This window comes from Leuresthes tenuis, unplaced genomic scaffold (genome assembly GCF_036924035.1).
Source record: "Leuresthes tenuis unplaced genomic scaffold, fLeuTen1.0.hap1 SCAF_16, whole genome shotgun sequence".
In the NCBI taxonomy this organism is placed as follows: domain Eukaryota; kingdom Metazoa; phylum Chordata; class Actinopteri; order Atheriniformes; family Atherinopsidae; genus Leuresthes; species Leuresthes tenuis.
Window position 1 is genome coordinate 11,798,639 of NW_027325370.1, and position 21,778 is coordinate 11,820,416.

Here is a 21,778-nt window from a genome sequence, read left to right on the forward strand (position 1 = left end):
TTAACATGACTTCCCCTTTAACATTCAAACAACATGTATTCATCTTTGATAAATGTGCTGATTCAGATGTAAAATCTCACACATCTATTTACTATTTAAATCTTTCTGTTCTCTGCTGCTTCTCTACTGCTAACAACATTTTCGTATAATCCTTTTTCACAGGAGTCTCTTTTATATCACATTTGAATATCAAGTTCAGGTCAGGGGTTGTAATAGCAGCAGACAGGATGTAATCTACTCACCAGCAGTCACTGATAGAAATTCAATCACAGTTCTTTCTCTTGATAGTTGGGACATGTGCATGCATTTAATCTTTTTATACAGTTGATGGCAGTTGATTTTTCTTAAAGAAGATGTGCTGAAAGATGGGTTACACTCCATCCACTAGATGAAACCATTTTCATCTGATAGTGAGGGCATCGTTGTTAAACACCACAGTCCTTTTTTTATATATTACTTTCTTCTCTGCTATATTCAAACTATTTTCTGATTCCAAATGATTCAACGCAGCAAACTACTTTTTACAGGTTTATTTAAGTTTTTACTACAACACAGAGGTTTACATACAGTACAGCATAATGATGAGTCTATATATACAGATATTCTGCAGGTGATTCTTCACATAATCATGTTGACGCTACAGTGTAAGCATAGAGAGATAAATAAAAGAAGCTCTGAACAAGGTTAGCGTGCATCTTATGGTGTCATAACACGCCCTTTTACTTACAAGATTAACAATATATAGCACATGTATTTCAGATATGTTGAAATCAGACAGTGAAACAGCAGGTGAAAACATAGTGCATACTCCCCCCTAATGCAGATTTCTTAAAAATAAAATATGATGTCAAATAGAGGGTTTGTTTGAACCTGTACAGTAGGGTCTGACCAGGTGCTGCTGAGAGATTACTTCAGCTTAGAAATTACATGTTAGAATGAAGGTGTTATAGTATATATATGTACATTTTTTTCTGTAATATCACATTAGTCACCCCATTCCTTTGCTTAGCCTTAAAAAGGACACATTGACCTGATTGTTCATTAGCAATCACATGGTTTAGGAGGAAGACAATGGTGGTGACACATGGTTGCAATGACTGTGAATGTCAAGCCCTGAGATGTTGTTAATGCCAGTAAAGCATCAGGCCCAGTGGCGCTGTAATAAATGAGGATGACAGGGGTCACATGAATGGAGAGGGTCTCACACTTTACAAACTGGGATCCTGTTGGGCTAATTTACACAGAGAACAAGTCCAGTTAATGAATTTAACAATTCAAACTTCATAAACTGTATTACTATTAATACTATTAACTACTTCCAAATCTGAAATTCAAGATTTAATAGTGTAAACTCTAACAGATGTTGAATCAAACTTTGAGGAGCTAGATCAGATCCACTTCAGTTATGATTAACGGTAAACAAAATATACAAATCAAACACAGAATCAACTCTTTCTCACACTTAAGTGTGCAGGCAAAACTCGAATTTGAAACTTGAATTCCAACTGGCTTGAATTGGACTATATAATTTAAGTGCCTTGAGATGACAATTGTTGTAATGTGGCACTATATAAATAAAATTTAATTTAATTGAATTGAAAACTGGTTATCTTGGTACGTGCTTTTGGTGTAGTTTGTTCTAAGATTCAGTGATTCAGTGCAAACATATCATACTTATACACTGCCCTCCTCTGACATGCAGCTTTCTTCTATCCTGATTGGCAGGTCAGGATTTTTCACAGAAGAATAGCGGCACGACTTGACAACCAGTTACAAGCTTCTGTCAAAGGTCCCAGACTGGTGGCTGCAGAGCTGGGGACACACCTGAATCACTGGACTTAGGATGGATCTGAACAAAAGCACCGAGCCACTAAATGGCATCCATGCAGCCTTAAAAAGATACTTTGCTTCTGTATAAAAATCCAGATTTATAGAGCAAGCATGCAAATATGCAACTTTAGATTTGGTGACAAAGGATTAAAGTGTAAGGACTTCTGTTAATCTGGTTCATGGTGACATTTTTGCAAGCCCCCTTTCTTGCCAAGCTCTGATCCCGTAATACCATGGAGAACATGAATATGTATGAATGAAACTGCAGGAGAAGATAACTACAGCTCTGATTAGAGCATTTAAATCTACAAACATGTCCTCGTATTGTAAAGTTGCAACTGTAGAAACTCTCAGATCAGCTCTTACTTGACAGGATGATATTTGTGTATACTGTAAGAAGCGTATACAATAAGCTGCTCTAGAGGTAGTAATTACAAATGTATGCAAAGGACAGCATGTTAATTTGATTGTGAGATATCAATTCACGTTAAGGCTTGGTAAGAAGACTCAAAAGGAAGTGTGCGCAATGCAGGGAATGTACAGTGGCAACATAACAGCTGCAACATCACATCGTCAAAGCAACTACAAAAGGTTTCATCAACACAACTGCAAGCCTGAGCTGGGTTTTCCTCACTTCTGTTACAACTCCTCATTTCAAAAGGAGATCCAGATGTTGCTTTGTTTTTTTTTTATGCATGAAAGTCAACAACTAAGATATGCATTCAAAATTACTTTAAATAGAAAAATGTACAGCACTGGGACCAGTATCATGATAAAGGGAAACCAGCTCTCTTTGATTCTGGCATCTGTTGAAGTCAATCAGACTTCACTCACAGCATACCAGCTCCAGACCGGAATCATGACACATGCAAAGGTTTGAAAGCCTACCCGCTAAGCGACATGCATGAAGAGTGTGGGGCTTCTCTTACAAGCTGGTGTTACACACTATACACTCTTATTTACGACAGAGATAAAGGTCATAACTGCTTACAGTATGCCACCCACATGATGCCCTTAAAAAAATATGTGTAGGGGACGGAGGAAGCTGTGCATTCACACAAACAGTTGCTGGTCAAAAACCTCTACTGGAGTATACAGCACTATTATTTACAACATATGTGTACCAGGCAATCAGGAACGGGGTCAGCTCCGTTTCAGTTCAACCACCTCGGGATGTAATCAGTGGTATCTGCTGACCTGCTGATCTGCTGAGGGATCAATAATGAAATTTAGTTTGGGTTGAGTTATTTAAATGAACTAAAATTTAACTCACTTTTCGTACTGACTGAACTGGAAAGGACTGACACCCAAATCTGAGCACAAGACTGGTCACCATAGGAGCAGGATCTAACTAGAAGACTGAAGACAAATCTTCATCGTCATCTTCACTGGTGATGCAGTGGAAGGACAGGGAGGAAGGCTGCATGCAAATAGAAGGGGAGGGTCCTTGGAAGGGTACAGTATTTGGTCGTCTTCTGCAAAGAAACAATAGAGGAAGTAGTCACTGACAAAATCTGTTAATAATTTGATTTAATCGTTATGACTAATATTTCTAATGTCTTGGTGATACAGGGCCCCATTGTTACTGTTGTTTCTTTTTGTCACATTATGTAAATATGACGTGATTTGCGTTCATTGCCACCCATTTTACAAATAATATCATAAGTTTATGGACTAATTTTCAAGCTTTAAGGGAGACACTGGTTTCCTCTTCTGGTGTTAAGAGTTTAGTAAGCTCTCTGAGTTCCTTCTTTTGCTTGACATGAGAACCGCTGTCAATGAACCTGATTCATTTACATTTCAGATTGGTTTAGGTGCAAGCAATACACTCAATGAATGAGAAGAATGAGAAAAACGCATATGTGTGTGTGCATGATTCAGTGTAGTTTGCTCATTACCATCACATTAACTTGCAGCAGTTTCCTGCTGAACGATGTAGTGCCTGTTTGAATCATCCACCTCACTGCCACAGTGAACATCACTCCTGTTAACACAGACATACGCAATCAACTAGATAATATTTCTTATATTTTCTCTATTCTGCTGGATATTTAATGAAATAATGGTTTCAGGAGGTGTAGCTACAAGTCTGATAATATCACGACCAGAATGTTTTTTTTCTTCTATTTAATCTCAAATTAAAGGTTCCAATACAAACTCACTCGCTAAAATGACTGAGAATGTTTCTGTTTGCTATTTTAAATTAACTGTACCTGACATCCTCACCTGTTATCGTTTATGTCTCTGGTTTCGCTCATGTTGTTGCCTGTTTGAGATAAAACAGCAGTTTAATGAGCTCTCATATATTAAAACAAAATTATTCGAGATTATTCTAACAGATACTATGCAGACACATTTAGATGTTTGTGCTCTTTTACTTACCGTTGTCGATGTTGAGTGGGAAGGACTCCAGTGTGTCTCCATTATATCTTCCTGCTCTGTAGCCCAGTGCTGTGGAAACTCTGTAAAACACCACAGAGGTAAAACACACAGTTAGACACAGAGTAACATGTGACATTACAAGTAAAGATGACTCATCATCAGGTTTAGTTTTAGGCACTAATCAAATTCACGCAGGTTCACCCAGTTCTTCTCATTTACACATACATACTGTACATTATATTCACATAGACTGAACTGTCTTGGAATAAATATTACATACAGTTGATATTTCCAATGTTACTGTTAAATGTTGAATTATAATCCCTAAATACAGCAAGATTTTCTATTCAAGAAGGCTTTCATGATTTGATGGGGGAAAAATCAAAAGACTAGATATAAACTCACGAGTTACTCTGAACAGAATTGGGGTTGCAGTTGACGGTGGAGCTACTCTGTTGTGTCACATTACTCTGAAAGAGGGCGTTGCTGTAGGTGTTGCCTTGTTCAGTTGCACGGATATAAGTGTAGAATGGGCTTGTAGGTGAGCAGACAGGCAGCTGCTTTGGTCTCACTGGTTTTGCTGTTAGGAAGACAAAGTGATGGAAGGTTAGGGTACATCTTACATAAAACTGGTTTATTGTTCTTGCAGAGCAAAGAGTTGGGAAAAAAAAGAAAAAGGGTCCATTTCAGACACTCATCTACAAGAATTCCTGTTCTCCAAAAACAACAACGTAAAGTATCAGAGAATGGATTCAGTATGTACCGATTTGTGCTGCATGGGGGCGCCGTAAAGCATTCTTAGCCCTCATGGCATCTTTGATGCGGTCAACCTCCTGCTGGTAGCGGCGGCGGTCTATCATGGCACCTTCTTTGGCATCCCTCAGTGCAGTCTCCAGGGCCTTAACTCTCTCAGCAGTAGACCGAAGACGTTTCTCCAGCTTTGGAAGCTCACAACGCAGATCTGCATTGTCACGAACCAGCTGGAAGGAAGACAGAAAAAGAAAGAGACGAGAAGAAAAATATGTAGCCACATTTGAAAATAAACAAAAACCAAAATAAATTCATGACTTCTATCATTGTGCTCCTCATTACCAGCCACAGAGAAAAGATATTCAATATATTACCCAGAAGTTTACAACTTATTTTTGTATTAAATTGTGTTTTTTCTAAAAAAAAAAAAAGACTGTTGTATCTCTTGAGCTGAAAACATCATTAGATAAACATTAGCAGATTTTAGTTTTTAGATATTCAGCAAACCATTTGCACATCTCCAGTAATTATTGTTGGTCACACTTCTGTGAGTTACTCACCTGTTTGTGAACCTTTGTAAGTTGGTCCAAGTTATTCTCAAGAAAGGAAATCTTCTGCTTCTGGGTGCAAGACCCCCCGCTATCATCAGGTTCCATTTCGGAACTCTGCAGAGAAGTATTTTGAATGGTGGTGTTACCTCTAGGTTAAATCATTGTGTCTAGTTTACTAAAAATTACTTTTTTCATACGTAACTAAAAGACAAGAGGATTAAGGAGCCTGAGACTAATGTTGCTTATGGCATATTCAAGTCACATATTCCTAATGAATGATGACGCCTTACTTTTTTAACCCGCGACGTGAGGTCTTGAACGAACAGCTTGCGCAGGTTGTGGAGGGTCTGGAGTTCGCGGGCCTGAAAGACAGACATTTCGACTGGAGGTTATGGAGACAACTTTTGATTATGTGAAGCATGTGGAGGAAGGCCATGGTGTCTGTTCTACTCACGACAGTCTCCTCCAGACCCTTCAAGTCCTGTTTGGTCTGCTCATGACGCTCATGCAGGAATCTAATAGAAACAAGTATAAACAAGAAAGCACTATTCAGAGCACTATATGTGGTTTTTAGTGCCCTCTGCTGGAGAAAGCAGAATAAAGTCTGTCAACTATCCTCAAATATTTTATATGCTCTATTAAAATGATCATGAAATGAACACCAAAGCAATCATTTTGTGATTAACAAAATTTCCATCTTACACTTATTTGCACTCCATATTAAAAACATTGTGTGAGTCACTCTGTCTCGTGGTCTAGTTTAAGTAAAATAGTCCTCAACACTTACGAGAGCTCCTCCAGGCGCTCACTCTTGGTGCTGTCCTGACTCTTCAGGAGCTCAAAGTCAGCACGCACCTGAGCCAGCTCCAGCTCAAGTTTGGAGTTACGACTGAAGGGGAGAAGCATCAATACACATTTTCCGGGGAAAAGGAAGAAATTAGGAAAAAACTGCTACAGAACAAACTTTTGGTGTATACTTATTGTCTACAATAAAAGTGATAGCTTATCAACATTTAGAAATGATAACATGAAAGAAAAATTAGGGTGATCACGGACTCAGTGAGTTCATCGATGATCCTCTGCTTCTCATTGATCTCATCCCGCAGGCGGGCCAGCTGCTTGTGATGGAGGCCACGGTGAGACTCCCCCTGCTGACGAATAGCTTTCTGAGAGTTTAAAAAAGATACAAATGTTTAGAAAAATCTCCTTTATATGCTCTAAGAAATTAAGTAATAAAAAAAGTACAAAACCACACAATTTGAGAACATCCTGATGTAACAACAGAGACTAAGGAGTCCTCTTTGGAGCTGAAACAGTATGGAAAATCCACACGGCAAATACAAAAGCATATGGCATGAAACAACAGAAATGAGTTAGATCTGAATAACAAGCACTTTGCATGTGCCCCAATGTGAAAGGATGCAAAAGCCAGATATTTCCCCAGTGTACCACATAAAAAATCCTCTTACCTTCACATTTCCATCCTCAGTCTCCCCCTTCTCTCCATCCTTCTCTTCAAGCAGAGAATTATCTGGTTGAAGTGACAGAAAGACAGTATTTAGAGTAACGACCTGCACAGCAGCTTAAAGAAATGCTTTTCTCACAGATCATTATATTGCAGACTGTATTTTTTGTGTGTATATGTGTGGTGCGTGTGTTACCCTGGTCTTGAAGCTTAGCCAGCTCTTCGCTCAGGGAGTCATGACTCTCCTCCAGCTGCCTCTTCTTCTGCTCCACACTCTGCATGTACTCTGTCAGAGAGCGGATCTTAGCCTCGTGCTGTACAAACACAAACACCCACATAACATCAGAAAACTGAAAATCTAACCATGACAACTCAAAATGGAAAGATTTCTTTATTCCATCTGTTCATATTTGCTCAGCTCTTTTAATTTTTCCAATCTATTCCTTTATCTTGTTTGTTTCTTCTTTAATTCCTTTTAGTTTATGTATCAACCAATAACTACACCCCTGTTTCATTTTACTGTGTGTAATTCTTCTCTCTCTCCCCACATCTCCTACCTGAGAAATGAGGAGCTGGCAGGAGGAGAGCTCCCTCCCGGTCTCCTCCATCTTGCGGTGGCACTCCAGCTGCATGTTCTCCAGCTGGCGACAACGCTTCACCATGCTCTTCACCTCCGATTTGATCTTGCTGATGTAGAGGCGAGCCACAGTGAACTCCTCCTCAATGGCACCGCTAATCTCCACCGGCTGCAGTTTGAAGGAAAGTAAAGCACATTTTCAACCCAACACAACACAGGAGAACCAATCAGAACACACACAGTCTGTCATGTTTAATCTTCCCGTATGCCCTCTAAATGAATTGTCTTTCAGTCCTGTGATCCTGCTCACCAGCTTTATCTCCCCATTGCCCACGATGGTGCTGAACTCGCTGAGGTCCCTCATGAGCCCATTGAGGACATCAGCGATGCGCTTCCTCTGCTGACCGCTCACCTCCTGCATACGAGAAAGCTCTGCCTCCAGCTCCATCAGACTCGCCTGTAAAACAGAGAGAAAGGACAAAGAAAGCAGTTGAGCTGAAGACAAGCTTTTTCCGAGCACTTATACAGATTTTCTCAGCCAGACAGTTTTTTTATTCATCTCTAGATCTGCATTAGAAAACATAAAATTGAAGTTTGGCACTACAATGTTGCTGAAAGTGAGCATGATATTGAAGGATGTCGAGATTAAAGTTTTGGATCAGGGTTAAATATACGGAAATTATCACGTGAGTCAGACTGAGTTTTTAAAAATAATTTTGCTGTAGTGCCATCAGTTTGCGGCATCAAATTCTGCAGAATTATTCAGGAATATTCAAAAATATTTGCAAATACTGAAGAAAGATATGCTATACTATAACGAACAGAAGTTTCATACTTCATAGACAAAATTTTAACCTGACAGACAATTAAACAAATATGACTACAAACATTTTCTCCATATTAAATGGGATACTTTAAGATACTTGTAAAATGATCATTTTTTGTTTCTTTCTTTTGTGGTCTTGTATCTACTTTTCATAGCATTCTTGCAGCATTTTTCTTTAATGGAAAATGTGCAGGTGCTTGTCTGTGTGGTGCCACAAACAGGCAAAAGCATCCTTCTGTTCCACCTCCTGTCTCTGATTTCAGTTCCCATTTTGTTGTCTCAGACTACGGATCACACTACTCTGAAAATGTACCATTTTCTGGGCCAGTTGGTCAGCCAGCAGCTGGTTCTGCACACCCTTCTCTTCCACCTCCTGGCTCTTCTGGTCATAGTTGATGGCCAGTTCCTCCAGAGCCTGAAGGACCTCCTTCACTTCAGCCTTGGCACAGTCGCTCTCCACCTGCAGTCTGCCGAGCTCAGCCTGGACCTTGTCCCCATCACCCCTGGAGGAGGCCAGGAGCTGAAGGGAAGAAAAGAGAGGGAAACCGGCAGAGAAATGAAAACAGTTGTGTACAATAACATTTCTTTAAAATGACAAGCTTTTTACAAGCTAAAATTCAGAATTAGCATTGTCTTAGACACAACGTGTGTGCATGCAGTGTGTATCTGTGAATGAGTTTGTGTTTTCTCACCTCGTCCTGATCCAGCATCTGCTGCTTCAGTTTCTCCACTAGCTGGCACTGCAGATTGATCTCATCATCCTGCATAAACAAGATGGTATCATAAATTTCAAACCTTATTATAGAGAATTACCTTTGGGTTACCAAAATGTCTTAAACTATTTCAAGCAAAAGAAAAGAAAACTGGAGAATGAAGTATTGAAAACGAGAAGTTTGGCTTGTGTGTTTCAACCTTGTCATCCAGCTGCTTGTACAGCTTGCGGATCTCCTCCTCGTACTTCTGCCGCTCCTCCTCGGATATGCGGACCACAATGGATGAGGTGTCATTGTCCAAAATGGGGCGCTCCTCCACAGACTCGATACGGGTCACCACGTCAGACGTGGTCCGCTCTGTCTCAGGCACTTTCTCTCCTAAGAGTGATGAATGAGCAGAAAAAAAGGGCAGAGGAACAAATGGATGAGAATATTGCAGTTTTACTTCCAAGGTTTGAACAGAAGAGTTGCAGTCAAAAACAAGGATTCTAATTGAAATCAGAAAAATGTTAAATGTCACCATTTCTCCAGCGGTTGAGCTCTGTCTCCAGCCTTTGAATGGTGTCCTTCATGGTCTTGTTCTTCTCCTTCTCCTTCTCGTACTTCCTCTTCCACTGCTCTGCCGTCAGCTCCAGGTTGATGGAGGCAGTGTTTCTGATGGTCTTGGCACTGTTACAGCAAAAACAGATAGTTACTGGGGAAAATGTGAGTACATTTTAAGTTATTATGATGAGGGCTGATAATGTTTTGAGGATGTTTGATTCACAGTTGTCCTGAATGACATTAAAGTATCAGAAATTACAACCAAAAAGAGGATTTTGATAAAAAAAATTTAAAGAAAGTTAACGCCTGATTACTTCATATACCAGAAATATTTTGGTCTTCTGACCTCTCAAAGCCTTTCAGAGCCCTTTTCAAGTTCATTACAAATGTGTGAATGTTCTTTTGCTATCAAACATGAGCCTGGCTTTATCATGTGGATAGAATAATGTAGTATATTCCTGTGACATTTTTAAAATGCAGGCCATAAATATGACCTGTTTCCATGAGGTTAATAGCTTAAATTATAATCAAACAACTGAATTGTTGTCAGTTTGTAATAATCAGCTAATATAAACTTATTCTTGAAGTAAATATCTCAACGCGTAGTTTCACAGAAATATCTACCGTTGTCCAAACATCAGAGTTGATTTGGTCTCGGCCTCATTGTAGATGGAGGGAGAGCAGCAGATGAACATGGTGGTGCGACAGTTCCCACCAAGGGAGTCCTGCAGGATGCGGGTCATTTTGCTGTCACGGTATGGAACGTGAGATTTCTGCAGGAGACAGAAGGTAGGTTGATGATAATGATAATAAAGACATTATTGGAAAAAAGATGGAAAGAGGATGACACAAGGCAAGAAAATAAGGTGATTAAAGAAAAAGAAAGATCAGACAATTTAAGCAAACAAAACTAAAAGAAGGGCTGGACTTTTGAAATTCTTTAGATTTATCAATAGATTATAACCAGCATAATTTTCTGTTTTCCAAAATGATTGCCGTTTGGACTCCTAACAAAGCCTTGAACTGTAGTCGAACGTGGCAGATTGATTATACTGCAGCCAGATAATCTGACAATTGGTTGATTGTTCTGGCATGCCATGTCTAATCTGTTGAGCTGGCTGAAATGAATGAAGGATGTAGGTTCTGCTCAAGTCAACAGACAGAGAACTCATGTGAGAAAATGCTGGAAATTGGAGGGGAAGGTTATGTGCTGTATGAACACAGTGGGGGACAACTCTGTCTGGAGACACAGATATAAAAAATGTTCTCTTTTTTAAATTCTAATTCATGTAAGGATTTCTACAAATTTCTACAATAAAAATAAGCTTCAGAATAATTAAATTAAATGGGTTTTTTTGCCACTTACCGTTCCTTCAGCCAAGGCAGAGATGACATTTCCAAGAGCAGAAAGAGACTTGTTGATGTTTTTAGCCTCGTCCAGGACAGAACCTGCAGCTCCGGTCTTACTGACCTGGAGTCAAGAAGGAACAAACATGTCAGATAATGTGCACGTTTGAAAAATGTATAAACACTGACTAAAATGCTAAAGCATATGTATAAACTATGTGATTATACCAAATATAATGTAAAAAGAAAAATCACAAATTATTCACGAGTGATTGCATTAAGCAACTGAGCTGTTGTTGGTATATAAACAGTCTCCTACCTTCTCACTACCAGCCAGATCCACCAGGTAGAGTTTTCCACACAGCTTCTGCTCTGTCTCCACATGTTCTTGTTTGATGTTGATCAGGAAAATGCTGTGGCTGCGAGAGCTGTGCTCATTCATGTCTGCAGAGACAGGGGCAACGAACACTCAGAGAAGTAATAATGATATAAATCATAAGAATGAATAAATGGTCATTTCTTAATCTTTAAACTAAGAATATGTTTAACACTTCAAATACCCTTATATTGAGTCAGTATCATCTCCACAACTGCAAGGCCAAACTGAACAACAATGGACGCATACGATAATAGGCACTTGAGAGAATTCTGAAATAATCTTATCTCATTAATCTTAAAATGTACTAAAAAGTTCAGTTCAATTTTTTTAAACATTTTTCAAACAAAATCTAACAGTAAATAGCAGCATCATAACAATTAGACAGTGTTGTGATGTCACAGAGACTGTTTGAAAAGTTTGTTGCATGTCTGCCAGGCCTTTGGCAAAAAATATAAGGAATTTTGTTGTTTATTCTTGTGTGATGACAGTGAAGGAATTTTCATCTTCTAATTTAAAAATAAAGCACTACAAAGGTCTGCATCCATTTAAGTTACGCTTGGCAGCCTCGCATTTAAACATGACTGCTGTCGTCAATTTTTTGCACAAGAAAGTACCACCACTTCAAAGATCTATATAATTCTAAGAGGACTCCACCGGATTTATAATGCAATGAACAACTTAAAACCAAGTGTTAAACATTGTCTCTCTAAAAAAAACATTCTTTTCAGACAGTCTATGATTCTTTGAGATTTGGATAAATGTCAGGCTTGTGCTAACAGCAGCCAATATGCAGTAATTTGCCAAAGTCTTTGTGCACTTCTTAGTTCTTCATATTGTCAGGAATATAGGGTTCTCTGGGAAGTTGTCTGTTATCTGTAAATACAACACTGGTTCATCCCTTGATTTAGGAGACTTTTGTATTCTTGAGTAATTAAAACAAACAAAAAAAACATTCCTCTGAAAATAGGCAGTTACAAGCACTGTACTGAAAATGAGTAACAAAGCAGCCAATGTCCAAAGAAAGACTTTAAAAGACCTTCAGAAAGCCTGCTGAGCTATTTCCTGACAACACTTCAGAAGATTACAAGAAAGTCTGGCCTAGAGGGCTGGAGACTTACGCAGTGAAATGTTTAAAATTTTTTGTCGTCCAACCAAGCTGATGCTGCATAAGGATGATGTAACCTTTTCACAGCATGCAGGTAATGGGCAGCAGTCCACTAAATCACTCTCCTAATGGGTCCTCCTCTCAGACAGAAAGTTCAGGTTTCTCTGCAGATGACATCTGAGGGCATCAGCTCAGTGTCTGCAGAGTGGCGCTCCATTAGACTGCTATCAGCACAGCGCTGCAGCACAGTGAGTCAGCAGGCATTGACTGAAAACAGACAATGCTGTGCTGCTCAGGAACGCAGCTTTCAGCAAATCTGTTTCACTGCTGTTTATATACCCTCGGTTTTCTTGGATGAATCATTATAAATTTTAGTTGTTATCAAGCTCTTACATATAGAGTATACTTTATTTATGGATTACTGAGCAGGCCAGCCTCCATAATTTCTGAACCCTCTCTGTTAATGAGATACAATCTATCTAATTTCTCCTGTAGAGAAATTTGCCTTGGCTTCCAAAGGGTAAAATCACTTTTTATGGTGATTTTGCATGCACAGAGGGACTATGCATGTTCATTCAGAGCACAAGCTGGGTCAGACAGCATTTTATTGGCCTGTCTGGTATGAGTCTACTCATCACTGCATCAGACAGTCTGAGATCTCATTTTTACAACACGTCCCATAGCCAATAAAGCTTTGTAGCTCAGAGTTAGTGTTGATGTCTGCATAAAATGTATTTCTCTAGGAGGTATAGTTTAGAATTACATCTACTGATACATCTACTATATTTCTTTATTCATTTCATTATCAGTAAGAATTCTGTCCATTTTCATTTACCTTGCGTATGCTGTTTGGAAGACTTTTCTATGGACAAAACACATACTGTCGACATTACATTATTGCCTCTGATAACATTTTAGGGATGGAAATAGATTCCTTGAAGATTTTACATGTTTGTGTTTAGCATCTCATCACAAGATGATATGCTTCTAAAGAGCTGAATAAAACAAGAAGATGGTCTTATTTCCAATCATTTTCACACATGCATCAGGAACTCTCACTAAGTTGATGTAATAGCAATTAAATACAAACATGCATCTTGAAATTTACATTTCACCCTGACATGATATGTTAAATAAAATAAACAGGCTACAGAATAAGAGTCTGTATTGGTTTCTGTCTGTCTTGGTCTGTTTGTTGAGTTGACTTAGAAGACTTCTTTGAGCCCTACTTCATAATTGTTTCCAACAAACATATTGTGGATCATTCAGTTTAGACAAAACCATAACAGAGTCAGTCCCCTAAAATCAGTCACTTTACAGAAAAAATTCAAAATCAGGAATAAAATTTCTTGAAAATGTCACAGAAAGTTCTGATGTGAAGACAAGCAAATGCACCAAATGCGATCAAATAGAAGACACCAATGCTGAAGAAAGAAGGTCTGTGCAAGTTTAGATTTACAACAGCGACACAAAGTCCCAAAGCTCATCTGATCTTGCTCCTTTTATATCAGTCTTCTTTTGATTTAAACACAGTGAGTCAGCACAAGGCTCAGAGAAGCACACACACACACAGACACATTTATAAATGTACTGTATTGATTGTTAATGGGATATCTAAAAAAAATCTCTCAATCTCTCTCCTCAATGAAACCAAAGTTGGGCTGGCACAAATGTTCTAATACAAATGTTTACTGCACTGTGCCACATGGACTTAATAAATGAGCATCAAGCAAGATATCGTTTATGTCTTTTAAAAGGAATGATTCCAATGAAATTCTAGATTTAGCTAAAAAAAATTTGTTCTGCCTCACTATTTCCTCCCATTCCATCTTATCTTGGTCAATTTCATTACAAAGAATGTCATTAACTGAAATCCTTCCTCCTTTTTGAGACTGAATGGAGCGTTAAAATTATGGTAGAGTGCTGATTACATAACAAAACACAATAATAAGCTACATGAGCACTGTTGTCATTTCATGCATCAGTAACAAGTTGCAGGTGCTAATGTTGGCAGGCATGAGAAACTGTAGCTTTCTGCTCTGATGTGAAAGAGGAGCCGCCAGAGTCCTCATTTTTAAATTTTTTTTTTTTAGAAATATCTAATAAATATAGACACTGATTTCATTAATTTAAATATTCATGTATTCTGTGTGTATGCATGTCCTGTGATACTAAATCTACACTCAAAAATAAAAACTCACTGGTCACAGCAACATGGCGGTTATTTTTGCCCTCATCGATCACATCCATGACTTCATCGGGGCTGGAGACAAAGCGCTCAGTGCATCCCTTAGGAGATAAGAGGAGACAAAACAAAAATATAAAAGAGATATGATATCACTGGCATAAAGCAAATTATGGTTAGATTTGTGTCAAACAAGAGAAAATACAGTTTAAAGCATTTCTTTCACAAACCTTGACATATGGCACCCTGTTCTTATCCTCGTGAACAGACAAGTTGGTTTTTGTCACTAAGAAAAAAAGAGAAACATTAAAATACTGTTAATTATTTGTTAATGTTAAAATATGACTAAAAGAACAAAATCTGAAAAGCATAGTATCTACACCGGTGCTGTAGTAGTTTATATAATATAGTAGCAAATGAAATAGCACTTCTGATAAATGTCTGTTGGTTTGGGACTAACCATCCAGGAGATCACGGATTTTGTCCATGTAGATTTCAAAGTAAGAAACCTGTTGGAGGAGAGCAATTAATGAACGAATGAAACATAGAATAAATGAAAAAAATAAATAAAAAAATATTAAAAAGCAAGGAAGAATATATTATAGTTGAATATATAATTTTATTCAAAGTAGCATCATGTTTCTGCTCTGAAACTGGGTCATCAGTGTGAAGATAGATTAATCAAATGAAAACAGCTTCATCCCCACAATGCCTAACACAGTGTGACTTTTGAAACATGATACAAAACAATACATCCACCCATGTAACTCCTCACATATCATACCTTGATGTGGAATTCAAGGTTTTCATCCATGGCAAAGATGTGATTGAAGATATCCTCAGCGATGCGAGGAATGATACCCATCTGATGAGGGTCGTGCAGCTTACCCTGAAACAGGATTTTACAGATATAAATCATATTCTAGTTGAGATGGCAGTAGCTAGCCAGAGTTGAGGGATAATGTAATCCTTAATGCAATAATGCATTTAAAATCAGATGAAATGTCCACTGATTTAAAAGGATGAAGAAAAAAAAAGAAGCAATGTTATCCTTGTAGGGCACCACTGATATAGGGCAAATTCTTATTAAAAAACAATTAAAAACAAAAAGCTGGTGTGAAAGGGGACTTTGTTAATTTGATTAGAACTAGCTTTCAACAGTTTGAGAGACAATAAAATTTGTTTTGTGTGAAATAAAGTTCAATTGTTGTGAAGACTGTACCTCCATGGTGTGAGTCTTCCCGGAGGAGGTTTGTCCATATGCGAAGATAGTGCCATTGTACCCATACAGCACATCTGTCGGTAAATAAGAACAACAAATCATTTTAGCAAAACTACACATACGTTCCAATAAGTCATTTTATGTATTCATCTGTTTGAACGTACCCTTGACAATTTGCTTGGCACAGGTGTTGTAAACTTGCTCCTGGGTGGTGTTGGTTGGAAACACACGATCAAACATGTAGGACTTCCCCTGTGAAGATCATGAACAACAATCTGTTAACGGTTACATTTTCGCAAATTATGAAACAGTTTTTTCTTATGATAATTCAAAACACTGAACAACCATAACATAATGACCATGCAGCCAATATTGATTCAGTTCTCCTTATGCTGCCAAGAGGGCTCTGACCAATCAGGACGTGGACAAAGAACATCTGCGGGTGTCTTAAAATGTCCGATACCAGGACATTATTTCGTGAATTTAAAGGCCAGGTGAACACTTCAGGCAATTTGCTGTGTTTTTTTAACAGCTCTTGAGCAGCTTTTGTGAGGTTCACCACTGCTACTGTAGGGGAGTGCTTTTGCCATTATGGGAGCAGATGGGACTGGTCTGCAAAAATCTTTATGTTGGTGTAAAGTGTCAATTTAGATAAGAAGATGTGTTCCCTGTGGAACACTGCACTCTAACAAGATGAGCAGCGTTACTTTACCAGTCAGTAGTTTTAATGTTATGGCAGATCTGAAATACTGGATTTAATTCTTGACATAAAGGAAATTAGGGGTATAGCTATAACAATCTGCCAAATAATACATGACAGTAATAAATATAAGACAGCCCCTTGGGGAATATATGAAGGAAAAAAAATGGTCAGGTCATTTGTGTACACTTTGGGAAATGACGTTAGATCTGTGATGTGGTCAGTGACTTACTGAAATCTCTGATGCTTGAAAATGACTGACTCATCCCCACCTCCTAAACAAGATGTATACTAATTAGAAATGAGTCATCTTTAAGCTTTCCACGTTAGCTGCCTTTGGTATAGATGTGTAATACGGTGTCTAACAGAACCTACTGATGCTGTTGAGTCCAGGGTTCACGCTCAGAAGATGTAAGTTATGCAGACTGAAAAAGGCTAAGACACAAATTTGTGATATCTGATAAACAACTGTCTGTGACACTCACTACGTAGTAACTGTCTCAGAAAATATTACAACTTCATGGTGTACGGTATCGCACAGTTACCATCAACATTATTGGCTCAGATAACTTAATTATCTGACTCTCCAGTCTTGAGCCATGTGCTTGTAGAGGGATTGTTTTGTCTCCTTAGTGTAAAAGGCCTGTTTATTCACAGTCTGTCTGACAAACTGTGTGGGCAATTGTAGATCTATTTTACATGTGGTTCAAACTTCTTTTATTTCCAGAGAGAAGGGGGGATTTGCTTGTTGTTTGGGCCTTGGAGACCATGACACTCATTTGATTGCTCCTGGTCCTTAGTTATATCATTTCTTTTTACTGGTAATTTGTAAAGGAATTACACTGAACCCTGGATTGTTCACTGGTTTCAGTTGGGGTTTGTGATTTACTAGTATCTTTGATGTTACACCTCATGCTCCCCTAGACTCCTAGTTTAAGGGTCATAACGAGCCCTAATAGCTCTCATAATAGCTGATTGTGTTATTGACACATGTGACGTGAACAACTATCAGAGTGCCAATGACCATGCAAGAATTTAAATGCCTGAAACTGTGCACCAGTTGTTTTGAAGTGAAAAGGTCTCTGTCATCAGAGGTAAAATGTCAACAAGGATCAAAGGAAAAAGTCAAGTTGCATTGTACAATGAAAGCTTATGGCTCAAATTAATTAATAAATAGCTAAACTTAATTTAATTTCAGCGGTACCTTAATTATTCCTGGTGCTGGGGGGCAGGAAATTCAGCAGTGTTAGCATTTTTTCTGCAGGTTTTTGTTCCTGCAGAACAGGCTTTTATCTTCATGAGAGTAAGTACACAGCAACAAAAAAGATTATATCAGCAGAGAGTGAGACAGGCAGTTCTGCTGTGTTTCCTACCCACAGCCAATCAGAGCCATATCTCATTCAGGACCTGGAAACTTTAGATAGCTGGCAAAGGTTATTAAAGTGCTCCTTTTCCATTACAAGCTTTATATCTAACATGGGAACAGTCGTATGAAACTTTGGCCTTTCATTAATGGTTATCTATCCTGCAAGGTGCAATAAAACGACTTGTATGTCATGTCTCCAGGTGTAGCTTGTCACCCCTAACGAGTTTCTATTATTATAGCATCTGTAACTCAGTGGGTTGCAGATGCTGTTCTTTCATCACCTTATCTGAAAAATGGAAAAACATTTCCAGAAACTTCTGTACATATTCTGAGACTGTACGCTTTCTTGTTAAGACTTGCTGAAAGTTGACCTCCAAAAAGAATAAAGCTAAAATGTCGCCAAGCAGTACCTCTAAAACTTGCAAGAAACAGTGTTTTAATCCTGAAGACAAAAACACAAACAAACCAAAAAAAGAGGGAAAAAAAAGTGGTCTTAAATGTGTTATGTATTAGACTATTTCTTGAACAGACACAATGACTTCTAAAGCTCAAGAGGATCTTTGTTAAATGTTTAGAAAGATAAACTGAGGCACTATGGAGGAGCAGATAATTATAATTATTTCAATTTCTCCTAAAAAAAAAAAAGAAACAGTCACTATATGGTACACTGATGAGTGACTCAGCCCACATACTGTAAGAATCACCAAACTAACCCCTGAATGTCACAGTCCCATCTGATACAGAGGACACAATGCAACAAATGTAATTTTAGCTGCCAGAACACAAGCAGTATTAAATGTCATTAGCAAATTGACTCATCTACAGACCGCCCCTATGTCAGAGTGATTTACCGAAGAGAGACATTCAGTCCCAGAATGAGGGAGGAAGGAGGGCGGGACATAAAAGGAGCTAAAAGACACACAAAAAGGTGATGAATGAGGACAAAAGAGATTAGGATGGCAGCAAAGAAAGCAGGAACAAAAGACAGAGAGAAGCATCATGACAAGACAAGAAATTGTGTCAAATCTAAACACAGATAGAAGACTGGTGGAGCCAGAGCTAAGAGAAAGCGGGTCAGGCAACAACATGGAGCTCACAGAATGAATATTGATCGTCTCTTTAGGCAATTAGAGGATCGGTTTCTGAGTGTACTGTCCAGCACCACACTGGGAGGGGAAAAGAAGGTCAGGAGGAGATATTTGCATTAATGCTGGAGATCATTTCAGCATGATTCCTACTTCTGCATATTGTATTTAATAGCACTTTGTTTTCTTGTTTCTTTAAATCATGTTCAATCTTGAGATACCAGGCAAATGAAACTGATCTATTGGCCTATGGAATTTCATTTGACCTCATTTGCGCTGACAGGAAGTGGTTAAAGTGATAGGATTCATTCCAAAAGGAAATAGCCAAGTCTGCTTTTCTCTAAAATTTCTTCAATATTTTTTTTTCTTACATAAAGTTTTATTGACTGTTTTCAAGATTTCTTTCAAGACTTTTCTATAGTTTGTGTCTCTAAATATAATTTCACAGCCTTAAAACCAATTATTTTTTTTGCTTACCTTTCCAGAACACACACACTGAACAGTTTGATTTGTGTTACAAAATTCCCACTGAAGTGATTTTATGACACTAGCACTGTTGTGTTTTCCAATGTTGGATGTAAAAATCCCTGTTTTTCTGTTTGATTCAATAGAAAATGAACTGAAAACATGCCACAGTTGTTAACATAACAAACTCACTGAATTAGACACTGAATTGGGATATCTGTGTCTATGATTAAATCAATCCTATAAAAAAAGCATGTACTTAAATTTTAAAGTAAACAAGACTCCATCCCTCCAAAATCAGGTGGGGTTCCACCCTGTTTCCCAGCCTCCATCTGTCTCCAAACCTCAACATCTGCACTAGACTTTACCTCTGCAGCACCAGTATGTGTGTCTGCTGAGTAATGAACCCAGGAATTTCTTTGTTGCAACCTGAATGTTAATCTGAGCAAGGCTAATTAGTGACAACAACCAGAATGAATAAGACTTTATACTTGAATTTACATTAATGCATAAACGCACAGTTACAAGTTCTTTCAGATGTTTGTGTGCCATGAATCATTGCTTATGTCGGGCCATTCTAAAGGCATATTTATGTTAAAGATAAAGCTATCAACATGCAATTGGAATGTATTATCCAGACATCTTTGTTTCTTTAGAGAAAGTTTCTAAAAATTAAATTTTTTTCTCCTAAATATTCGGCTGTCTAATCCTCATACATAAGATACCCAGTGCAGATCTCAGTCAGCTGATGCAGGAGGCCACTGTGCGCATTTACACAACACCAACCATGTACAGTTTATTTGTGATTTGTCATGTCCATGAATAGGACAGGACAAAGACGAAATCTTTTACATTTGCATCATGTTGTCCTGCCAATATACAACCCAGTCAGATGGGCTGCGCTGATGATTTATTGATGAAGGGCCTGCGTGGCAAAACAAAGGGGCTCCCTTCACTTACCCCGACGATGACAGTGTCGTCTCCTTGGAATTTGGGGAGAAACTGGTCCCCTCGTACAATCTCCGACTGGTTCAGAGGTCGAAAGCGACATAGCACTTTTATGTTGCACTCCGCTGGGATATCGGCCATTGCGCAGATTGAGGGAGGATGATGCTGCTTTCTGTTGAGAGGAAAGATGCTGCTGAGGCTGGAGACGACTAAACGCTGGCCGGGCCCTGATCTGACTGTCAAAGTAAGCGACGAGAGATGCGCGGAGACTTCGTCCTTTTCGTCGGGAGGACTCTGAGGACAGTGGAGAGATTGGACGGTTTTATCCTGACAGGCCGAAACTAGGTGCAATTAATTTGTGCGCAGCTGGACGATGTTTCTGTGTCGCAGTGAGGCGGATAGGGTAAATTAGATGTCAATTCGCAAAACAAACTCCTACATAATTAACGATTTCGGCTCTGATGTTGACGCTTTCGTCTGTTGGTCTTTTTCTAGTCGCTGTTTGTCTCTCCTGTGTTCGTTTTTCTCTGTCAGGGGCGTCGGCGGATGTGCGTGTGGCCGGTTGAAGGTGAGATGCTGCTGGAAGGGCAGTGAGGTAAAGCTGCTGCTTATAGGCCTGCTTTGCTCGCAACAGCGCCCTCTATTGGCTATTTACGGAAGGGCGTGGTCTGCATCCATTTCTTTAAAGTGGTACCCACAGCCTCAGCATCATCATCATCAGGCCAAAAGTGTCACGTCACAATAGAACTGAATTAATGAAATATTCGCGTTTCCTAGGGATCACCACACTACAGCCACAATCAGACCCTTTTCTGAAGCCTGGTTGAATTTCTTGGAGGACATGTGAGCGCATAATGGAAGGAAATGGAGGTTATTGATTAGAATAGTGTCAGCCTTACCTTGAAAGTGCATTAAACTGTTTGAGGAGACAGGATGATGCTGCAGTGTCAAGACTAATAACACACAACTCCACCCAATAAAAATGTCTACCCCTCTGAAAACACTCAATAAGGCACTTAATATAATTTTTAGTTTATAATAGCAGAAAAGTTAGAGATTATATGTTTTTGTATTTATAAACTGAATCTAATTCAAATTCAAATTAGTTTACAAGCTATTTCTATTAGGCAAACAGGCTTTTTTTCCATATTCTTGACAGAAAAAAAGGATTATAAAGCATTTTTTAATAAAAGAAAATTAAACTATAAAAATAGAGGATACAGGTGTGTTATATACACCTATGAAAATACTAAATCTAAATACATCCTAAAGTTATCAATAGTCTCAACATGTGCCAGTAAACAAAACATGAACAGGATGTGACTAAGATGATTTCAAA

The 21,778-nt window shown here is 38.6% G+C and overlaps 1 protein-coding gene across 1 annotated transcript; it reads right to left on the bottom strand.

The window, feature by feature from the left end:
• Window positions 1-515: 515 nt before the first annotated feature.
• kif5aa (kinesin family member 5A, a) lies at window positions 516-21,059 on the bottom strand. The gene is made up of 29 exons (XM_072367494.1): window positions 20,452-21,059; window positions 16,040-16,127; window positions 15,876-15,949; window positions 15,438-15,542; window positions 15,114-15,162; window positions 14,884-14,939; window positions 14,670-14,757; window positions 11,304-11,428; window positions 11,004-11,108; window positions 10,262-10,410; window positions 9,615-9,763; window positions 9,294-9,472; window positions 9,074-9,142; window positions 8,695-8,901; window positions 7,866-8,012; window positions 7,536-7,724; window positions 7,175-7,292; window positions 6,983-7,044; window positions 6,570-6,679; window positions 6,301-6,402; window positions 5,968-6,028; window positions 5,804-5,875; window positions 5,523-5,627; window positions 4,976-5,192; window positions 4,618-4,792; window positions 4,213-4,292; window positions 4,057-4,096; window positions 3,729-3,814; window positions 516-3,305 (listed from the first exon to the last, which is right to left on the bottom strand). The coding sequence occupies exons 1-28, from the start codon at window positions 20,578-20,580 to the stop codon at window positions 3,736-3,738; spliced, it is 3,129 nt and encodes a 1,042-aa protein (XP_072223595.1). The 5' UTR covers window positions 20,581-21,059; the 3' UTR covers window positions 516-3,305; window positions 3,729-3,735.
• Window positions 21,060-21,778: the final 719 nt, after the last annotated feature.

Excerpts from the sequence above, each read along its gene's own strand:
- kif5aa (XM_072367494.1), bottom strand. The coding sequence starts at position 20,580 with ATGGCCGATATCCCAGCGGAGTGCAACATAAAAGTGCTATGTCGCTTT. Across the intron at positions 9,143-9,293 it reads ACAAGCAGCTGGATGACAAG|GATGATGAGATCAATCTGCA; the intron begins GTTGAAACACAC and ends TTGTTTATGCAG. Across the intron at positions 7,045-7,174 it reads GGCTAAGCTTCAAGACCAGG|ATAATTCTCTGCTTGAAGAG; the intron begins GTAACACACGCA and ends CACTTCAACCAG.